General features: G+C 30.5%; 1 protein-coding gene across 1 annotated transcript; it reads left to right on the top strand.

Moving 5' to 3' along the window:
• The first annotated feature begins 1,544 nt into the window (after window positions 1-1,544).
• LOC142356487 (uncharacterized) lies at window positions 1,545-22,015 on the top strand. The gene is made up of 2 exons (XM_075408381.1): window positions 1,545-1,663; window positions 21,390-22,015. The coding sequence occupies exons 1-2, from the start codon at window positions 1,576-1,578 to the stop codon at window positions 21,689-21,691; spliced, it is 390 nt and encodes a 129-aa protein (XP_075264496.1). The 5' UTR covers window positions 1,545-1,575; the 3' UTR covers window positions 21,692-22,015.

Genomic DNA, 22,015 nt, shown 5'->3' with positions numbered 1-22,015 from the left:
CTGGTCATACCAGGTTTTTTTGCACACCCGACAGAAGCTGCTTGCTAATCAGAATGGTGTTTAAATTTGCAGGTAAATTGATTATAAAATGCAGGTAATTTTACCTAGAATTTGCAAGTAAATTGTTCTTTAATGCAACTTACCTAGAAACTACCTGCAAGCAATCTAAACTACCTGCAATTCTAGGTAAATTTGCCTGCAAAGTACCTAGAAATTGCAGTGTTACCCTCCTAGAATTTTACCTGCAAAAAAAAAATTCTAGGTAGTTCTACCTGCAAATTGCATGTAAAAATTGCAGGTAAAATTACCTAGAAATTTCATTTTGCAGGTAATTTTTTTAGGTGAAAATACCTGCAAATTCTAGGTAAGTTCTAGGAAAATTTACCTAGAATTTTACCTGCAAAAAAAAATTCTAGGTAATTCTACCTGCAAATTGCATAAACGGTTTGCAGGTAGAATTACCTAGAATTTTTTTTTGCAGGTAAAATTCTAGGTAAATTTTCCTAGAACTTACCTAGAATTTGCAGGTATTTTCACCTAAAAAAATTACCTGCAAAATGAAACTTCTAGGTAATTTTACCTGCAATTTTTACATGCAATTTGCAGGTAGAACTACCTAGAATTTTTTTTTGCAGGTAAAATTCTAGGAGGGTAACACTGCAATTTCTAGGTACTTTGCAGGCAAATTTACCTAGAATTGCAGGTAGTTTAGATTGCTTGCAGGTAGTTTCTAGGTAAGTTGCATTAAAGAACAATTTACTTGCAAATTCTAGGTAAAATTACCTGCATTTTTATAATCAATTTACCTGCAATTTTTTTAGAGTGTAGATCTCTAATCAGAGCGCACGCATTGTTTTGGGTAACATATGGTCAGTAGAACAAGCAAATTAAAAATTTTATAGTTGTTTTCTTTACCACCGAAATGTTTTGCACTTTTGGTAAACTGTGGAGTGTCCCAACTCGTGACAAAACTAGATTGAAGTTTTCTTTTTTGATCACAATGAGGAGTAGAATTCAGTCGCTTATCAATTCTTTCCGTTCAACTTTTCTATAAATTCTCTAAGCCTACTTATCTTTAACGACAAAATGCATGTTTAAACATCTATAATTAGGCAGAAGCCGTTGGTTTGACAATTAATCAGCCCTCATTTGTTCACAAGTTCAAATTTTCACAAGTTGAACTCTCCTATCAAGGAAAATATAACTACAGATGGCCTTACCGCTTTTTTGTGAATCTTTTTTAATGATTGTTGCAACATTTTGTGTCCTTTCACGCATTGCGTTAGCCAATTTTCTACATTTCATCATTATTATGTTCAAAAAGCTATCCTTTCTTTTTTAAATCTGACTTGGACATCAACAGCTTTTTTTGGCTAGCAGACTCAATAATTTTCCACGTGGAACACGAATCGCAATGGTTGGGGACGTCACGGTGTGTGTGTGTGTGTGTGTGTGTGTGTGTGTGTGTGTGTGTGTGTGTGTGTGTGTGTTGATATATAACTAATTAATTAAAAAGTTATTCAATTTAAAAACTTTTTAGGAGCTCAATCAGGAAAAGTGAGCAGTGATTCAACTATGACAATGCACGACGAGAAGTCAGAAAAAGCTCTATTTGGTTCGAGCAGAAAAAGAGTAACCGATTGCGATTGGAATGATCGTAATTGTAAGTATAGTTCATTCATTTTATTAATACATACTTAAATGAGGTAGAATGGAAAATGATAACTTTACCGTAAAATGGAAGCCTAGTCAAATCAACAATATCAAAGGAAAACTAATTGGACAGAAAGAAAAAAATCTTGAATGATGTTTTTTCCCGATATGAATAGTAACGTAGGAGCTTTTGAAAGTTATTTTTATTTTTAGGAAGAAAGCATTCCGTATATTTAACCGTATGGTTATAATTTTAATTTACTTGTTGCAAAAAAATTCTCAGGTTGTTTCCTCATTGTTTTCTTAGGAAATTTTTTTCCTTTTTTTCTTTCTGATGAGGCCATTTTCCAACTTTTGCCCCCGCACTCGCAGAGAAAATTTTTTACGGTTTGCCTTTTAAAGAAAATCTTCCTCAAATGGATTCTACCTTCTCCACCTTTTTCTTCCAAACAGAAAACTTTCGACACTTTGATTTCTGATCAGATGCTTAAGCGACCGATGTGCTGACTTCTGTCAAACCATCTAGTCTGGTTACAAATTGAATCTTCAGAAAATTCCACTTTTCCGCAAAGTTAATTTGTAAATATGCAACAAATAAAATCATGAATTGGAATTGAATCTCATATTTCATAGAACTGTTAGATTCTAAAGTTGAAATCAGTTAAAAACACCAAAGTAGTAATTTTGTCCGTTGCATCTTTAGAAAAATTTTTAGCACAAATACCACTTAGTATTATATTACCACACATACATTTATCAGTTTTATCTTTATGACATGATTCATAATGATATTTTAAACAAGCAATGTTTCCATATTTATAGTTACACTCTAAACATTTTAAAAGCATTTATAATAGGGTAAACTACAATATTTACCTAACCATTTCGCAGATCAGTGAACGAACTTTGTTCGTGGTTCTCCAACGAGCTTTGCTCCGGGTTGGTGTAACAAGGCTTGCCATTCTCCAACGAACTTTGTTCGTGGTTTACCAAACTGCTTGGCTTGCCACGGACTTCGTCCGTTTGCAGATAAAATTTAGCCACGACTTCAATTAAATCTTTAGTTTTATCTTTAGATGTGATACACTGTCCTAAATATTTATTTCCTAACGTATTGAGTGTATTAGTTTTACATCTCTTATCTAAAATCAATTCAAGGTCTAATTCTTTTTTATCTCTAACAAAATTTATAATCTCTTCTCTAAATTCCTCATTATTTCCATATAGTCTGGTTAAAAATTTTCTTCCCTTTCTATTCAAAATTCCCATCTCTCCACTTATATATTCTTCTTGTAGTTTTTCTAAGGGTGTAACAAATTTACGTGCCCCATTAACTAAACTATTTTTTAGATAGAACTTTTCCCATGTTTCACTATCGGTATAATCACTTTGCATATTAGCAAAGCTACTTCGTAGATCAGTATAATCATTTCTCATATCAGGGAACCTGCTTGGCAGATCTTCTCTATATCCATTGTTAATCAAAGTGTTTGCTCTATTCAACATATTGCATGCACTCATTGCCAGAGCTCCAACATTTTTTTATTGAATCAGGATAAATATAACTAGTTATAAATAAACCCCAACATATAATTCCACCAATATTTGATAATTGTTTTAAACTTTTTGCTTTAAACATCTCTTTTGTTAAAACATCATTCTGAATGTTAATATTATTTAAAGTGAGAAGTTGATTAAAATAAAACTGATAATTATCATGATTAATGGTATTTCTATCTGTTGCATTTATCATGAGTGGTTTCATATATGCTATAAGTTTATTTATATCTTCCCTTTCTAATTCATTTTTTAAACTAAGAGCTTTTAAATCAAGGAAACCTTCTATTGAATCATATATCATTGTTCTATTACAATTAATAATAAAGTATTTTCCTTCTCATTATATTTAATTATAACATAACGAAGTTCATTTGACATTCCATCTGTACGATTATAATGGTTACTATTTAAATCACTAATTATTTTTTACTATAATCATGTTCACATTTATATATCTCATTAAAGTTTTTAAATAGATCAGGTCCATTATAAGTTGTAAAATAAATAGCATCACAACTCATTCTTGCTGTATTAATTGTTTGAGCGGGTTTATGACACATTACAATCATTTGAATATTATATTGTCTACCTTCAGTTAAATAATAAGCTATATCCTTATTTAACCTATCACCCATATCATCAAGTACTATTACACAATTTTGAAATTTATGCATATTATTTTTTGTGATCATATTTATATCACATTTATTAAACCCATTATAAAACTTATTAGACTCAGGATCTATCCGGTCTCTGTCATCTTTTCACACGATAACTATATTTTTTGCTTGGTCTTGGTTTTGGTTTTGGTCTTGGTTTTGGTTTTGGTCCCGGTTTTGGTTTTGGTCTTGGTTTTGGACTGAGTATAACTTTAAGTATTGCCTAATAAAATATGTTTTCCCTGTACCAGTTCCACCATAATCAATAATATGGAATGGTGACTTTTCATATTCAAGTCTAACTAGACTCCTATTTATAAATCCACCAAAGCTTTCTTCTAGTTTTGTATATTTTGATTGGTATTGAATCATATATTATAAAACAAAATATAATTATTACAAATAAAATAAAAATTACACTACCCGTCTCCATTATTATATACAAAATATAGACTTGATTTAGACTTAGACTTAGACTTATTAAAATTATTATATAAAGACGCTTATCCTAAATTTTGAGGGATTCAATAATAAATTTAATTTTGATAATAGTGCTATGAGTGATATCAGAATAAAAGATATAGGTAAAGATATAAGTCTAACACCAATTGAAACAGTAATGAGAGATGAGACTCCAGATAATATTAATGACAATAATTTCAACATTATTGTAAATCGTAAATCTACATCCAACTGATGGTACACATTGGGTTTTAGTTAAAAAAAGAGGTGGTGCTCCTGTGTATTACTTTGATAGTTTTGGTGTTGAGATCCCTCCATTTTTTTTAGAAGAATATGTTGATCTAGGCTCTAATGAAAGAATACAACAAAATGATGACTCTTATTGTGGGGCTTATTGTTTATACATGATCTATCTTATTGATAAAGGATTTAGAATTAAAAGTGCTTTAAATATTCTAGTTAATCAATGTAAATATCCGGGAACATGTAATGAGTGTTTTTGTTTAGGTTGTGATGATAATGTTTTTGATAATGATAATGTTACTGATAATGATAAAGATAATGTTAATGATAATGATAATCAGGGAACCTGCTTGGCTAGCCACGAGCAGAGCTCGTTCGCAGATAATAATGATAAAGTTAAAGATAATGATAGTGTAAACGATACTGTTAATAATAAGGATAATGATAATGTTAATGTTAAAGATCATGATAATGTTAATGATAGTAATAATGATAATGATATTGATAATGATAATGATAACGATAATGTTAATGTTACGGATAATGATAACGTTAATGATAATGTTAATGATAAGGACAAGGACAATGATAATGTTAATGATAATGGTAATCAGGGAACCTGCTTCGCAGATGATAATTTTTGTATATTTATTTAGTGAAAAACATCAAAGGGGTAATCCTAATAACAATAGTCCTACTAACAATATCTCTATACTAATAAATGAAGACCTACAATCATGGCTAAATGATGATAATATAATTACTGAAGCCGCATTCCCAGATAACTTTAGATGTATAATATCTGGTCCTAGTGAATGTGGTAAGATCATCATTGGACCTACTGTTGATCAATACAAAGGATTAGAAAGAATAAACGATGGCAAAGCATGGTCGAAGACTCATAACTCAATTATAGAATTTATTAAAGATATAATAGATTTACCATCTCCTGATAAACTACCCAAAGACTTAAAGAAACTAATAATATTCGATGATGTTTGAGCCAAAGAACCATTGATTAATGAATACTTTGGTAGAGGTAGAAATAATAATTGCAATATGATATATCTTAATCAAAACCTGTTCTCTCTGGATATGCAGAGTGTTAGAGACAACTGTAATTTATTTATTTTATTTGAACAGAGAGTTAAAGTCCCCATATCTATATATCAAGATTTCTTTAATAATATTGAACTTAGTTATAATGATTTTGCTAATATATGTAATAAGGTAGGGAAAGAGGCTTATAATTATATTGTCATTGATATAACTAAAAATAAAAATATTAATGGTAAACTAAGAACTAATTGGGATCGGAGAGTATTATAAATTAATTATTATTATACAATTTGATGTTTCACTTGGTTCCCATGCTTCACTTGATTTCCATGCTTCACTTGGTTTCCTTCTCCTAAATCTTTCTTTGTCACATAGTCTATAATAGAATTGTTTAAATCTATATTTAGAAATATGTTTATACAATTTACATTTTCTACATGTTAGATATTGATTAGGATTATTATAATGTTCTAGTAAATGATCATGTTTATCTCTATATGTTACAACCCTGCATACAAAACATTGACATGGTTTACCTTGACACCAATGACTCCAGGACTTATTTTTATATTCATCGCATTTAATACAAAACATTTTCACTATTTTTTTAAGGGGAAATATTAGTTCAAATATGTTATGATTATTAGGAAATAGGAACTGTTTAGTCTTGGTCTAAGTCTTGATCTAAGTCTAAGTCTAAGTCTAAGTCTAAGTCTTGATCTAAGTCTAAGTCTAAGTCTAGGTCTAAGTCTAAGTCTAGGTCTAGGTCTAGGTCTAGGTCAAAGGCTTAGTCTAGATCTAGGTCCAACTGTTAACACAAATGTAAAGTAAAACTTAATACATCGCCATTAAAGTCTATAGGTCTTCCATACTCATCTTTGATATGAAGCTCTATATATATTATTCTATCTTTAGTTATATTTTGATATAAGATATTAGTTGGTATAATATTTATCAAATAGCCTGGTGGTTCAGTTAGATTAAAATTATATAGTATGTCTCTATCTTTACCATTATCTTTAGCTCCAGATATAATATTGCAATGAATGTTAATAGTATTGAAACCCATTATATCAACAATTTTCTGAGATGTATATTTACCTTGTTTATATACTTTTTTAATAAATCCTAGTAATGGTGCTACTGAGTTCTCTTCATCAAAGCCTATTGTCCCCTGCTTTATTTCCATTAAACTATTCATTGTATTCTTATCAGGTTCTATTATAACATTACCATCAGTTTCTTCTTTTATTATTTCTGCTATTTCAGTTAACTCATATGCTCCTGGTGTAATGACTTTGTTAATATTGGAATTAGAATACAAAAACTTATTGTTCCTTCTATTAACATTAAACACCGAATTATAAACAGATATTCTAATTAAACCTAATTTTGATGAGTTAAGTATAAGTTCATTGAAGTTAAACTTTTCTGTTGGCTTTATCATTCTAAAGTTAGGTGTAGGCTCTTCTTTAGTTTTAGTTAGAGTTTCATGTATCTTTTGTAGTTCATATAGAATTAAGTTGTCAGTCATTTTTTATCTAATAAAAATGGATTCTATTTTGGATACAACTTATGGCTATAATAATGTTATTCACAAAAGTAAGATTAAAAAATATAAACCAAATAATCTAGCAACAATGAATACAATCAATACTAACATTAATATCTTACTCAATAGAGAAGAGAATCATTTAAATTTGCATGATTCATATCTAGAGATAGAGTTTGTTGTATCAGATGATGCTGGTGGTGATTTTGCTAATGATGCTAATATCAGATTAGTCAATTATGGTATGATGGCATTGTTTAGTTCAATTAAGATTGAAACTAGTGGTGGTAGGACTATTGAATATATAGATCATTGTCATCCTAATCTATTGATGTACAAGTTATTAACTAGTATTGGTGATGAATATGAGAGTGGTTTTGTTAAAAATCAACGCCATAGAGATAGTCAACTTAAAAGTGACCATATTGTTGCAGAACCAGGTCATATGTATATGATGATTAAGATGAGTGATCAATTTGGTTTTTGTAAATGATTTAGAAGAGATTATATATAGTTTAGGATTTAAACTTATAGTAAAAAGGAATAATAATGATAGAGCTCTATATGGAGTTAATGCTAATCCTGGTGCAGTTGCTATTGATGGTAATATAGATGTTAGAGATATATCTTGGTGTTTGCCTAGCATTGATCCTAGCAATGGCAATAGAATCGTTGTACAAAAGGGTTTAGGTAAAAAGAATAATGTACATTTTAGCTATTTTGAAAGAAAGACATTTTATAAGAATGTATCCAATGCTAACAACTTCTTGTTTGATCTAGGTATGGAAAGTGGGATGGAAAGACCACAATATATAATAGTTGGTTTCGAAAATAATAATGTTAATGAACGACCTCATGATGCAAGTACATTTCATATAATAATGTTACTGAATGTTATTGTAAGATTGTAGCGAGTTTTATCCTGAGGATAGAATGAATATTAATTATAGTGCTAATAATTAGAATGAGCCTTTTAAAGAGATTGTTAGCCTTAATAAAGATTATAAGGGGCTACCACATAATATAAAACCATATATAAACCATAGAACATTCAAAAGTAATTATAGAATACATGTATTTGATACTAGATATCAAAGTGATCATATAGGACTACAACCAATACAACTTAAATGTAAATTTAGTGCTGCAGTTGCAGATAATATATGTCATGCATTAGTATTAACTAGAAAGGTTATTAGTGTTAATAGTGATGGTAATAAGATCGTTGATATTATATCGTAATTATAACTATAGTTAATGACTTAATCAATGATTACATCAATGGCTAAATCAATGACAAAATCAAGGACTAAATCAGTGATAATCAAACTATTTCCAACTAGTCTTATCAACCCCTTCGCATAAATATTATCCAGTTTCTTTTTATTATCTAAAGTCAATCTCTTAGCTTCAAGTTCAGTTTTAGGCTAAGGATTTATCTTAGCCCTAGGTAATGGTTTAGCCTTAGGCTTAGGCTTAATAACAACAAGAGGATTATACTTTCTAACTTCCATTAATTTTTATATATAGAAATGAGTCTTTTAAACAAGTTTAAAATTAATTCATTTTGTGTTGGTGGCAGACATTATAGTGGTACTAATAATATTCACGGGTTTATCTCAGCTAGAGGAACTAAGATGTTAAAAAGTAATTGTGTTACATGTAGAAGGAATAAATCAATGACAGTATCTGATGCAACAATAGAAGCAGAGGCATTGAAAGAATTTTTTAAAAGTGTTGGTAAAGCTACAGTTAACTTTGGAAAAAAAGTTGCTAATAATCCAGTGAGAGCATTAGAAATAGAAAATAAAATAGGAAGTGCGGCTGCAAGTAGAAACCTTAGAGCTGCTTTATCAGCCACACCTGATTTGATTAAATTTGCAACTACTGTTGAAGGTATAAATGTAGTACAAAAAGGAAGAGGTTTATGCTTAGGTACAAAGAAGAGATAATTGTTTGATTATGATTATGATATTATTATAATTATGATTATGTTTACGATTATGATTATATTATATTTATGATTATTAGGTTTATGATTATCGATAAATATTAATAGTATTATTATTATTACTAAACTTGCTATTATTACTAAACACTATTAACTTTAGTTTAAAAAAATACTCAGCTTATTTTTCTTTTTCTTCTTATATTCTTCATATACCTTGACTAATTCATTATGTTCATCATTATCTATTTTACTATCAATCATTGATTTAGTATATAGTTTATTAAACTTGTCGCTAAACTGTTTACTTAAAATATATATTTGTGAACACTTCATAATTTTTTTTCTTAATTCAGTATTAATTATTTTTGATAATGAACCACAAACAGTTGCTGTAGCAAAAGCTGTTGGTATAGAATAAGGTAATCGTATACCTGTTAAAGCAAATGATGTTTTTGTTGCCGTTGTTGCTATTGATGATAATACTATTTCTGTTATCTCAGCTACGTTAATATAATTTTTTATATCTATTTAACTTCTTATTATAGTTATTAGTTTCAGTTTCATGATAATTTCTAATATCTTCTATAATGTTAATGTTGTTTTTAAAATCATTTTTAGCTTGAATATTTTCATTTATCAATCTTTCCGATACCGAAGACAGATCTGGATATAGTAATCTCTCATTCGGTGCTGTTGGATTGGTCATGGACTCCGTCATAGCTTTACTTATTTTCATAAAATAACTCTCAATATCTTTCATTATATCTTCTTGTTTAAAACCATAATGCTTCTCTAGTTTTTCTTGCTCTTTATTATGAAGTAACTTACTTTGTAATAGTATAGCTATTTTATATTGTACTATTGTCCTTTTATTCTTTATAGGTGCTTCATCAACGGCAGAATTAGTCTTTTTCAATCATTTCCTTAAATTCTTTTAGACCCGTAGTAAAGATATCATCCAGTTGTATGTTAGTGATATTCTGATTAAACTTATTATTATCAAATTCTTGTTTTAATTGATTATATTTAGAGATAGTATCAGCAGCAATTTTATTGCAAAACTTAACGTATTTGTTACTTCATTTGCTGATTCAATTAGCTTATTAATTAGTTCATCATTAACTTGCGTTTCATTTAGTTGTAATGTTTTAGTAGTGAATTTATCAAATTCAACTTTTCTTAGTTCAGTTATGTTTCTACATGAAATATCTATTTTATTAACAGAAGATAATAAGTTATTATCACAATACTCTTCATTAACAACATCTTTTCCATCTAATGGAGGATGTACATTTGTAATTTTATAGTTATCCTTCATATCAATATTATCAATATCTTCTAGGAACAATCCACAAGCCTTACTTAGTGTTAAGTTGTTTGTTGATGTTGATGTTGATGTTGATTGATGTTTAGCCTGATTGAACCTATTTCTTGTCACCTTTGTATTTGTTTGCAATAAAAATTGATCCAGCTTGCTGGCTAATGACCGGGGGTCTATACCTAATGTTTCCATAACTTTACTATTAGATTCAAAGTCAAACTCAGATTTTAATAAACCTGTTCGTAATATTTACCTTCTATTATCTCACCATTAATATCGTCTATTTTATATGTTCATGGTTGTGTTTTCAAAACTTCATTAACTTTAAATAGTTCTCTGTTCCAAATAGAAGTGTATCCCTTAGAGAAGATATTACGTTTATCTGCATTTCTAACATAATCACCAACTTTAAGTTTTGGTGTTGCTTTGGTAGATTTAATCTGCGAAGCAGTTTCAATGATATAGTATCTAACTTTATCAGGATTATTAGAAGCATCAACAGGTGTCATATTAATAGTAGAGTGAATGTTATTGTTTTATGTTACAACAGCATCATTTAATATATTTACCCAATTACCATCACAATTGATGAACATAGGTTTAATTATTATGTGTACTATTGTTCTTTTAAATCTCTCAATAAATACAGCCTTAAAATCACTATAAGTAGAATATAGTTTTGTTTCATATTTTTTAAGTAAAGATTTAACTATCTACCCATAACTTTTCTGATTTTCAACTTTCAGAGCCACCTTGTGGACTTACAGAGCCACCTTGTGGATGTTCACCTAATACTATTTTAAAACCATTAGTTATAGATAAACCAGATTTATTCTTCAAGGGAATAGCCCATGCATATTTTGTGAATACATCTATAACTGTTAATATAAACTTATAAATATTATTGTAATTAATTAAGGATGACTTATCAATTAAATCAGCTGACCATCTTTCATCTTTATATAATGGTAATATTTTTCTCTTCTAAGTTTTTTTTAAGTGAGGAGTGAATACTTCTCTAGCTTGTAGTTGCTGATTTTCCACCCTTATTTATTTACCATAATCATAAATAAAACTGTCCAGTTGTTCTCTATTAATAATATTCATAGACAATAGTTGTTTAGATATATTTAACATTTCATCATGTAAACCATCATGCCCAGCCTTTGTTTCTAGCATAAGTAGTTCTAATCTTTCTTTTAAGTTGTTGGGGTCGGCTTTGGGAAACCAAGGCCGGAGGCCCTTGCTGAGACCACTAGCATCTGTTTGTTTATCAGTCTCCTAATCAGTTTCTTCCTCTTCTTCTTCTTCTACCACCCCTGTTCATAACCACTAGTATCAAGTCGACATTTTTCATCTTCACTTGAGGTTGACATTGATATAATCTGCGAAGTGGGTTCTCCAATACTAGCCAACATTCTTCTTATAAGTTTTGATCTATTACTTTTAGTATCTCCTCTTTGTTTATAACAAATATCCTTATTATTATGTTATTTGAGGACTGAATACTTCTTTAGCTAATAATTGATGTTGTTTTTCCATCAATAATTATTTACTACAGTTAAAAACAAAATTAACTAGTTGCTCTTGATTAATAATATTCATCGATAATAGTTGCTTAGATATATCTAGCATTTTATTATATAATCCATCATGACCAGCTTTTGTTTCTAGTATTAATAATCCTAATCTTTCTATTGAACTATTTGGGTCCACGTAGTGGTCGCAACTTTGTTGGTTAAAATTTAATAACTTTGTTGGGTTGCTATTTAATCCCATACCATATACATCACCTTTTACCCCTATTATAAGTTTTATTGCTCTATATCTAGCACTTTTGTATACCTTTGTACTAAAACATATCTAATATCTAGTGAAAACCTTTTAATTTTGTTTTCATCTTCCTCAATTTCGCCATATTTTATATCTGGGTTAGTAAGAAAGTTTTTAATTCATCTGAAAGTTCATATATTTTATACTTAACTATAAATGCATTTTCTTGATGAATTAGTTTAACACCATTCATTTCAAATTCAGCTATATCTAAATTTCCGAACTTTAACTATAATTGAGGTATTAATCCTAGTTTGTTTATCTAACTCTTGATTTTGGCAATCTATTGCTCTTAATGTTTGTTCACTTAATGCTAGATTGTGTTCATTGTTTGCATTTAGTAATTTAGTTAAAGGATCAAATAAATCTTCTATTTCACAATAAAATTCTTGTTGTTTTAATTTATCTTCTAATCTATTCTTTCTGTTTTGTTTTTCTAGATAGTTTAATTCTATAAGTTCATCTAGCTTAGTCATTTTTTTATATAAAAATATTATATTAAGTATGAATTAGATATATAATTATAATAACTCATTAAATTAAAAGAGCTGCGCCTATCCGCCTTATCCTTATCCTAATCCTTATCCTAATCCTTATCCTCATTCTTATCCTTATCCTTATCCTTATCCTTATCCTTATCCTTATCCTTATCCTTATCCTTATCCTTATCTTTATCCTTATCCTTATCCTTATCCTTATCCTTATCCTTATCCTTATCCTTATCCTTATCCTTATCCTTATCCTTATCCTTATCCTTATCCTTATCCTTATCCTTATCCTTATCCTTATCCTTATCCTTATCCTAATCTTTATCCTAATCCTTATCCTTATCCTTATCCTCATTCTTATCCTTATCCTTATCCTTATCCTTATCCTTATCCTTATCCTTATCCTTATCCTTATCCTTATCCTTATCCTTATCCTTATCCTTATCCTTATCCTTATCCTTATCCTTATCCTTATCCTTATCCTTATCCTTATCCTTATCCTTATCCTTATCCTTATCCTTATCCTTTTCCTTATCCTTATCCTTATCCTTATCCTTATCCTTATCCTTATCCTTATCCTTATCCTTATCCTTATCCTTATCCTTATCCTTATCCTTATCCTTATCCTTATCCTTATCCTTATCCTTATCCTTATCCTTATCCTTATCCTTATCCTTATCCTTATCCTTTTCCTTATCCTTATCCTTATCCTTATCCTTATCCTTATCCTTATCCTTATCCTTATCTTTATCCTTATCCTTATCCTTATCCTTCTATAGTTTCTTAATCGGTGAAGCCGCTTCCCGGAGCCTATTCATAAAATCCCTTTTAAATAAATATGGTTCCTTATCATGTGGATAACTTTTTATACTGTTTACATAAAATCTTTTATCATCAAATATATTTAAACTAATCTTACTTGTTTTTGTTGGTGTCATGCTATCTCAAACTTTTTGTATTCTGCTTTCATCTACTGTTCTCTGTGTATTATTCATTAATGCATTATAATAATCTATGTGCCTAGCATTTTTATGCTTCTTTATTCCTTTTTCTTTAGTGTTCTTAGGATAAATTTTGGAGCTATGTGTTTTGGGGTACAATGCTATAAATTCCTCAAAAATCCTACTCCCCAGCTCGTGCATAAACTTTCCGGGGCCTTTTTATTAGTTTTTATAGGTATGTCTAGATTACTTAAGTCCATATGCTCATCACTAACTTTACCACCACTATAACCTAATACGAAACTGTCTGTATCCATATAGTGAAGTGTTAGATCTTTGAGGGATGGTCGAAGAATATTATAGATTAAATCAAACATATGTATTTTTCTAAGTTCGAGTATTGTTATTCCTACATATACAGATGAGCTATATTCTTTTTTTTCTTTATTTATTCTGTTTGGCTATAATCTCTATAAATAGTTATATTCTTGAATGTTGGTTTACTTACACTTTTACTCATCTTTTCTTCATCATGCAAGAACTTTCTTTGAAAGAAGTGTAGAGGATTCATTGACATTCTTCCATATAGGGAGTTATTCATTAATTTCCTTACATCCTTTTCTGCTTCAGTTTTAGCGTTGCTCTTTTGTTTGTATTGTTTTGTATATAATCTCTCCATATATAATCTTGTTTAAATTTAATTACTATATGTATTTTTGTTACTTTACTCCCATCTTAACATAGAACTTTAACATCCTATAATGATTAATTTGTTCTGTTTTGTTGTTTTGGTCTAAGATTAATTTCTCTGATCTTGCCTTGCCTCCATCTCTTTCTCTGTAACCTAATTCATTATCATTTATCTTTCTCCTATCGGGCATTAGTGCTAACTGTTCTGTTCTCTCTTTACATTCATTAGTATAATCAATATCACAAACTATATAGTAACCATGATCACTATCATCTGGAGTAATCAATATTGCATCGAGGAACCCGCTTCGTGGATCTAGAGTAGTAGCAGTAAATTGGAAGTCCTTATTAGTTAATTTTTGCATCATTGCATAAACATATATGTCTATGTACCATATGGACTTACCATCACTGTTATTTAAATATCTATCACCCATTATTCCACACATACCACCTCTCTTTGCTCCTAAATCATCTCTCTCTTGCTAAATCATCTAGCATTCGTTTATCTTGCAATGTATCTAATGTAACACCGCTTAACATTAACCAACAATCAAAACTATAACCTGGGAGACTTACATAGTGTAGTGGGTTGAGCTTGAATTCTTTCAAAGTTAATTTGACATATTCATCCATGCAGTAATCTAATATTTCGACATCATTCTGTAAATACTCTATAGTTAGATCTCTACCAGTTTTATGACTGTTTTCATTGTTGAAGTTATCTACTTCTTCTTGTGTTGGTAATTTATTAGGTAGTGAGGATTTGAAGTCTTCTATTTTTAGATTACGTATAAAATTGTCATAGGTAGCTTTGCTACCACTGGTAGTTCCACTACCATACGACTTCGTCGTGGTGCCAACTCATCAGCAGGGCTGCAAGTACGTTGATCTAAACCAAAGTATTCACATGGATGTAATGTTTTAGTTTTACAGCGGTATATCTTTGCCATTTGATCTAGAGGCATAGCTAAGAAGTTATAACTATCTAAGAATTTGAGACGACCAATGCTAAACATCTTAGACTTACCAGCAACTAGTGGTATGTTATCTACTTTTCTTTTATCATCATTCTGTTTGAGGAGTTCACCGTATAGTAGGTTGAAGTGATAGCCAGAGCGATTATGGAATATTGCTGGAATGCAGTTTTGTTTTTTGTATCTTAGATTACATATTTTACATGCTGGTCCTCTATATTTACCAGTTTCATGACAAGGCTCTCTTACTTTATTAACACATATACTGCTGCAGATATAACAAGTGTTATTAGTTTCATGATAAAACTTATCTTCTTCTGTGAATATCATCTTTTCATTATTTTTGAAGTTATTCTCTGTTTCTATTTCTAATAGATCTCTACCAAATCTTTTGATGCAGCCTAGACCGAAGTAGTGCTTGAAGTTACTTTGCCAGGTGTAACCCACAGCAATTGGAATATGTTCAGCTTTTACATATTTATGGGTCTCCGACCATGCTTCGCCATAACCATTAGTTGAGAGTTCAAAAATGCAACATTCTATATCGGCAGTTAAAGTATTTTTTATATTCTGACATTTGCGTTCATTTATAAAAGTAATATGTTTTTTCTTAGGACCAACAATCTCTGGTTTGAATGAGTTGTTGCATTCGCGTTTATCATATTTTATTTGTGAGTTAAGCAATTAGGTACACCTATCGCAATAATAATATTTAATGTTATTTTTATTTGGGCGAACTAACAGGGTTTCTATATTTTTTATTCGGGCACAGTGTTCTATTTGTCCATTACTCCAAACAAGTATTCTTACATCTTTTCTATCTTTATTAAAATCATCCACTTGTTTAAACAATTCTACTTTACCTCTACCACAGGGGGTGTATAACCAAACATTAATATTGTATAATTTCTGTATTCTTAATATATAGCCGAAGTCATCTTCATGTTGTTGTCTTGGATCAATTAGTTTATCTACATATTTACTTTCTCGAGATGCATCATTACGCATGACTGGATGTAACCATGCGATGATAGTTAGTTGCAAGCAGTTGTATTTATAACTTCGTATATTTAATATTGATTTAGAGTTTTTGAGATCAGCTGGTAAATCTATATGGGTACCAATAGATGCTTTAGTTGGTTCAAAATTTAACTGAATACTTCTTATTCCAAGAAACTCGAAATCATAACCATAACCTTCATATGAGTCTTTCTCGAAATCTAGTCACCCGTGAAACGAAGTCACCATATTCATATATTGCATTATTATTAATATAGTCTTTAATGAAGAATATTTTTAATAGTTTTAACTTCATCTTTAGTTCTCTTCTTATAATCACATTCAGCCGTGACCATATATTTAAAACTCTTAACTCTATAAAACTGGTATCAATTTTTAATTTTTTCTAAAGAGTAATTAGTTGCTTCATCTATATCTTCAATGTAATTCCCACCTTTATCTGTAATATAAAACTCTCTCATGTTCTGACTGGAGTTTATATTGAGGTCTTCTGTGTTTTCTAGAGACTTACGATTATTACTACAGAGTTAGTAGTTAGAGCTTTTTTATTCCTAAATTCTTTTTGGCATTCTTTACACTCATACTTAATTTTAGAGTAGATGCTGTCTTCGGCTTTAGGTTTAGTTTTAGTTTGTTTCAATTTTAGTTTTAATAATATCCTTAGTATTAGCCATAGGTTTGTAAACATAATCAACTTCTTTTTGGTCATACAACCTTTCCTTAGATCCTTCATGCTTCGCTATAGATCCTTGATCATATGACTTTGTCCATCCGGGAACCGGCTTCACCGATGCTTCGCCATGCTCCGCCATTGGTGAAGCAGGTTCTTCATCAGACTCAAACATTTTCTCCAATAGTTCCTTATGTTTGAGATCGTATGATTGATGCCTGTATAAACCCTTCTTTAATTCAAAGGATAGATTCTAGACATCACAGAAGTTTATGACATTAGTATTAGTTGATTGAGACAGGATGTATTTATTTAGGGAAATAATCAGAAAATAATTTTTCGAAAAATGAAAATCAAATGCTATAAGTGTACAATAAACCTTGGAAAGAATGTTGTAATAATTGTAAAGAATTAGAGTATTCTTGTTATGTATGTAAAAATATGGTTAAAGTTAAAGGTTACATAGAACATTTGGGATGTCATTATTCTGCTCCTGATCGATATCTAACATGTAGTATGTGTAATGTTTATAAACATATATCATTATATAGATTTAGAAATAGGAAATGCAGACTATGTATTTATCTCCATAGATATAGATATGGACATACTAGAAATCAATTCAGGGGGCATGTTTTTAAGTTCAATATTCAAGAAGACACTGGAAAACACTAATCACTGTGTTTCCGCCGATCTCAGTGTTTTTTGACTGTACACCCATCACAGTGTGTCTCATATAAAGTCTCACAGCAGGGATCATCTTTTTTAAGAACTGTGAATTTGTTTTTTTAATCTCACTTAGTTTTATACTATTTCGTCAGAGTCGGGGGACGTTCACTGGAGTCAGTGAGGAAGGAACCCCAAACCTTCCGTTTTCTAAAGCATTTTAACTAGACTGATGATTGTACAGTCAATGATGATTTAACCACTACGCTAAGTGAGACAGAAAGTTTTAGTTTTAGATTGAATTAATATTGATTAGGGGATGTTTGAAAATTTTTATTAATTTAATACTTCTTTCAATTTTTGTTCAACTTTTCTTTTTTGTTCAAGTTTTTTTCGCGCTTGTTACACGGTCTCATCTGCAAAGCAGTTTCACTGATTTGTTTTATATTAGTGTCTGGGGACGTCCACTGGAGTCAGTGGGGATAGAACCCAAACTATCCGTCTGATAACGATAAATTACCAGCTTAACTCTGTACTAGTGATTTGCACCAAGTGAGACAAGAAATGATGGATTTAAAATCTAAAAGAAGTGAATATTGAGAGAATGTATAGTAGTGGATAAAACAAGGAAATCAACAAGCAGTAAAATTTGGCCCGAATCGACATGCGCGATTAGCGTTTGGAGAACAGGCCAAACTTTGCTGCTGGTTGATTTCCTTGTTTTATCCACTACTTACAGGCGTAGAGTTACACTCTACTCTGACAAATTTAGTGCCCTTTGAATTCCAATAGCACACATCAATATTGTGTTTCTTCTTCGCTATTACAACTGACATATTTTCTGTTTTGTCATCTGCTTTCTTAGCATTGGTTAAAAAAGGATAATTTTTACAATTCAAAGATTCCAATTGCATGGCTGCACTGTTTGTTTTAAATCTATTTCAGGGTCTTAAGATAGGTTTACATTTCCGACTTTGATTTCGTTGAGAAATCAGTTTAGAGTGATGGCTTCAGTCAAGCTGCAGTAGCAAAAAGTGCGAAAGTACCATTCGGTTTTGCAGTAATTTTTCAAATTGCTTTAAAGTGGAGTGAGATTTTGGCGTTTAAACAAACCTTCGGTTTTGAATTGTGTTAATTTTAAAGTGCCTCTTTTAACTACTGTTACCAGTGTTTTTCGCTAATCAAGGACCTTGTACTTTTTAGGACTCTGAAAGCAATTGTTGCAAGAAAATATTAGTGAATTCTCGGATGTTTGGCCGTATGTCTGTGCTTTCGTTTTCGCTTGTTCTCGTGTTAATGGCAGATCGGTGGATAAAGAGGTGTAAGTGAATCATAATAAACCCCGCAGTTTATGCGTAATTGTGTCCTGCTTTGTTCCCATGCGTTTTAAATTTTGTTGTCTTATCAGTTAATCTTAATGAAAACAAGTCTCAACCGTTGCTAATGAGGAAATAGATGAGCCTAATTAGCATTTTAAGTTCATAGCTAGTTCATTTTTATACTTCTGACACTATTCGCTAATTTGTTACGAGTTGCGACTTTTGAGTGTTTCTTTTACTTTTGTCTGAATATACTTTTGTCTAATATTGAAGCTTCTGATCTGCTATTACTGAGGCATAAAATAATTCAAATAGTTGTTCAAATTCATACCCTTGGTTTTAATTACTCTTACAATATATTAAAAAGTTGGTGGAACTTAGAGTTATTTGGCTCATTTTTGTCAATCAGTTAAAACAATAACAGTTCTTAATGCCCTTCGTTTACGGTGATTTTATTTGAAACAAATTTGTTGAATTTGCAGCTACGATTATGATGGCCTAGATGCCATTTTATTTTTCGAGTGTTCTAGAAAAATTTCTGATCTTGCCATTCTGTGAAGTTCATGTTGTCCTTTTTCGACTAGTGGGATTAAAAAATTGTTTTAATATTTTTAATAGACGCCATCAGCCTCTCAACGACTATTATTTAAGCGCTCTCCTTTTTTAAAATTCGCTTTACTTTTTGATCACGTTTTTCGTTTTACATAATTCACGATTTTCACCTTTAACTTCTGACATACCTCACTCAGTATCAACTGAATGGATTTTAAATTCTTTCACGCATTGAGTTACGTAATTTAATAAATACGGTAAATATAATACGGTAAGGAATACGGTGAAAACGATTTGAGCATAATCTAAATCAAAAGAAATGAGTGAACAATGAACAGACAAAGCATTAAGTAATAGTGCATTAAGTAATCAAATTTCTTTATAGCGATAGCTATCTTAAGTTTAATGCCTTTCAATAAAAAAACTGAATTAACTATAGGTTTAGAATCTAACTTAAACTGCGCAATAAGTTAGAACAGTTTTCGAAACCTAGGAGAAATTGTTCGAAAGTTCTGTCAATTACTATCTATTTCTTTTTCTGTTTTAATCCCGATGAGCGTCTAGCGAGTCAACGGCGGCTTTTTCCTCAATCTGTTGTTTATGTTTAAGCTCTAGCATTAGTGTTGTTAATGATTTCTTTTGTATTGATTTTTTCAGGCAACTACTTTTTTTTCAAAAAGTCTGATTTATGCCTATTTGGGATTTTACGCATTTGTATTTTGTCTCTCAATAATTTTGACAAGTTTTTTTGTATTGCGTACAGTCTTAAGATATACAATGCTGCTGTTGATGGTGTAAATGGAATTTACGCCACTAGTTTGTGCAAAAGAAAATTGGATTGAACAGTTTTTGTATTTTTTTTATTGCTTTTGCGTATTCAGCGTCATATGCTTTTTAGATGTTTGGTGTTGATGAAAAATTTTGACGCATAGATGATAATTTTATTATAATTCAGGACCTGACTTGCTATGATTCTTTTTTTGTTTTGGATTTGAGATCTCACTTTTCTTCTATTGTCCTGAAGTTTTTCAATATTATGAAAACTCCTTGTCTGTTATCAACAATTTGCATAATCGTAGCTTGTTAGTTTTCCGTTAATTCATCAGGCAACATTTCGAAAAAAAATTACCTGAGAAAATAGAGGAGACAAATTTATTGTTAAATCTGTCTTTTCGTTAGGGTGAAAAGGTAGCTGAGATATATTCAAAAAGTAAGTATAATGTGACTGAACTGAGTCCACTACAGTTGCATCAAGTAAAAGGTTCTAATAAAACCAATTTAATTTTTGTACTAAGCTCACAAATGGCGGTAAGACGAAAGCATATGAGCTTTTCCTTTAGTTCTAGTGATAAAATCTATTGATCTGGGAGACAAAGCTATTAGCACCTTTGTCAATAGCTACTAGCTTAAACTCTGGCATTCAACCTAACTATATTAGCGAGCGTGAGCTGCTATTTCTGACTTGAACTTAAGAGAAAAGAAACAAAAACTTTCACTAATAAAACAATTGAAAGAAAAGAAAGACATAAAAAGCAGAAAAAATGGAGGTTCGGAAAATAGATTCAAGGAATGGTTTTGGATTTTTAGGCAGAACAACCAGAGTGGCAATTGCTTTCTATAAGTCTCTCGTTTGCGCAAACTCTGTCGTTTAATTTTGTTGTTCGAAATCGACCTCCTGGAGTAATTTTTTAAGGGTCACAAAGAACTCAAGGAAAGCTGTCTCAAGTTCAAAATTTAAAAAAAAAAATTAAATTTTAAATTTCATTGTTTTAGATGAAACTCCAGCGGAAATATGTGAGTGCGAGGTGAAAAGGCTGGATGCGTTGACAACCACAGAAAAGGATGAAAAGGAGTCATGTTGTGTGGACGCGTTACGAGATGCGAAGAGGGCCGAATGTCTGGACCGTCCGAAAAATCAGGTCAAAGTCACTGATAAATGCTCCAAATTCGCGACATCTTATCAAAAATGTGTCACTAATTCCAGTCACAGAGTATACCTTACAGCAGAGCTTGTATTGGCATTTTGGGCACTTAAAATTACGATTGACAAGGCAATTTGTTGTACCAAAAAGTGATGCCTGAAAATGTTGGTTGTGTTGAGTAGTTATTTCAGTTGATAGGAGCGAAAGAAAAACGTATCATAAACGCTATTTTTATTATTTGCCAAATAAATGGTACTATTGTTGTTTTTACAAAAAGTTTTGCTTGTTTATAAATTTGGAAGGAAAATTTGTAAACACTCTCTTGATATTTAACGATCAACATTAATTTTAAAATTGGAGATATTTTTAAAGGATGCGAAAACCTGAATACAGTGCAAAATAATACAATGAAACTGATTTGAGTGTAATTGTTGCTAAATAAAGAATTGTTTTTCTAAAAAGTAATTGAAGTTGATT

Source organism: Convolutriloba macropyga, unplaced genomic scaffold (genome assembly GCF_964194025.1).
Source record: "Convolutriloba macropyga unplaced genomic scaffold, txConMacr16.3 SCAFFOLD_1118, whole genome shotgun sequence".
Classification (NCBI taxonomy): Eukaryota; Metazoa; Xenacoelomorpha; order Acoela; family Convolutidae; genus Convolutriloba; species Convolutriloba macropyga.
The sequence above is the reverse complement of the archived record's forward strand: the minus strand, read 5'-3'. Positions and strand labels throughout refer to the sequence as shown.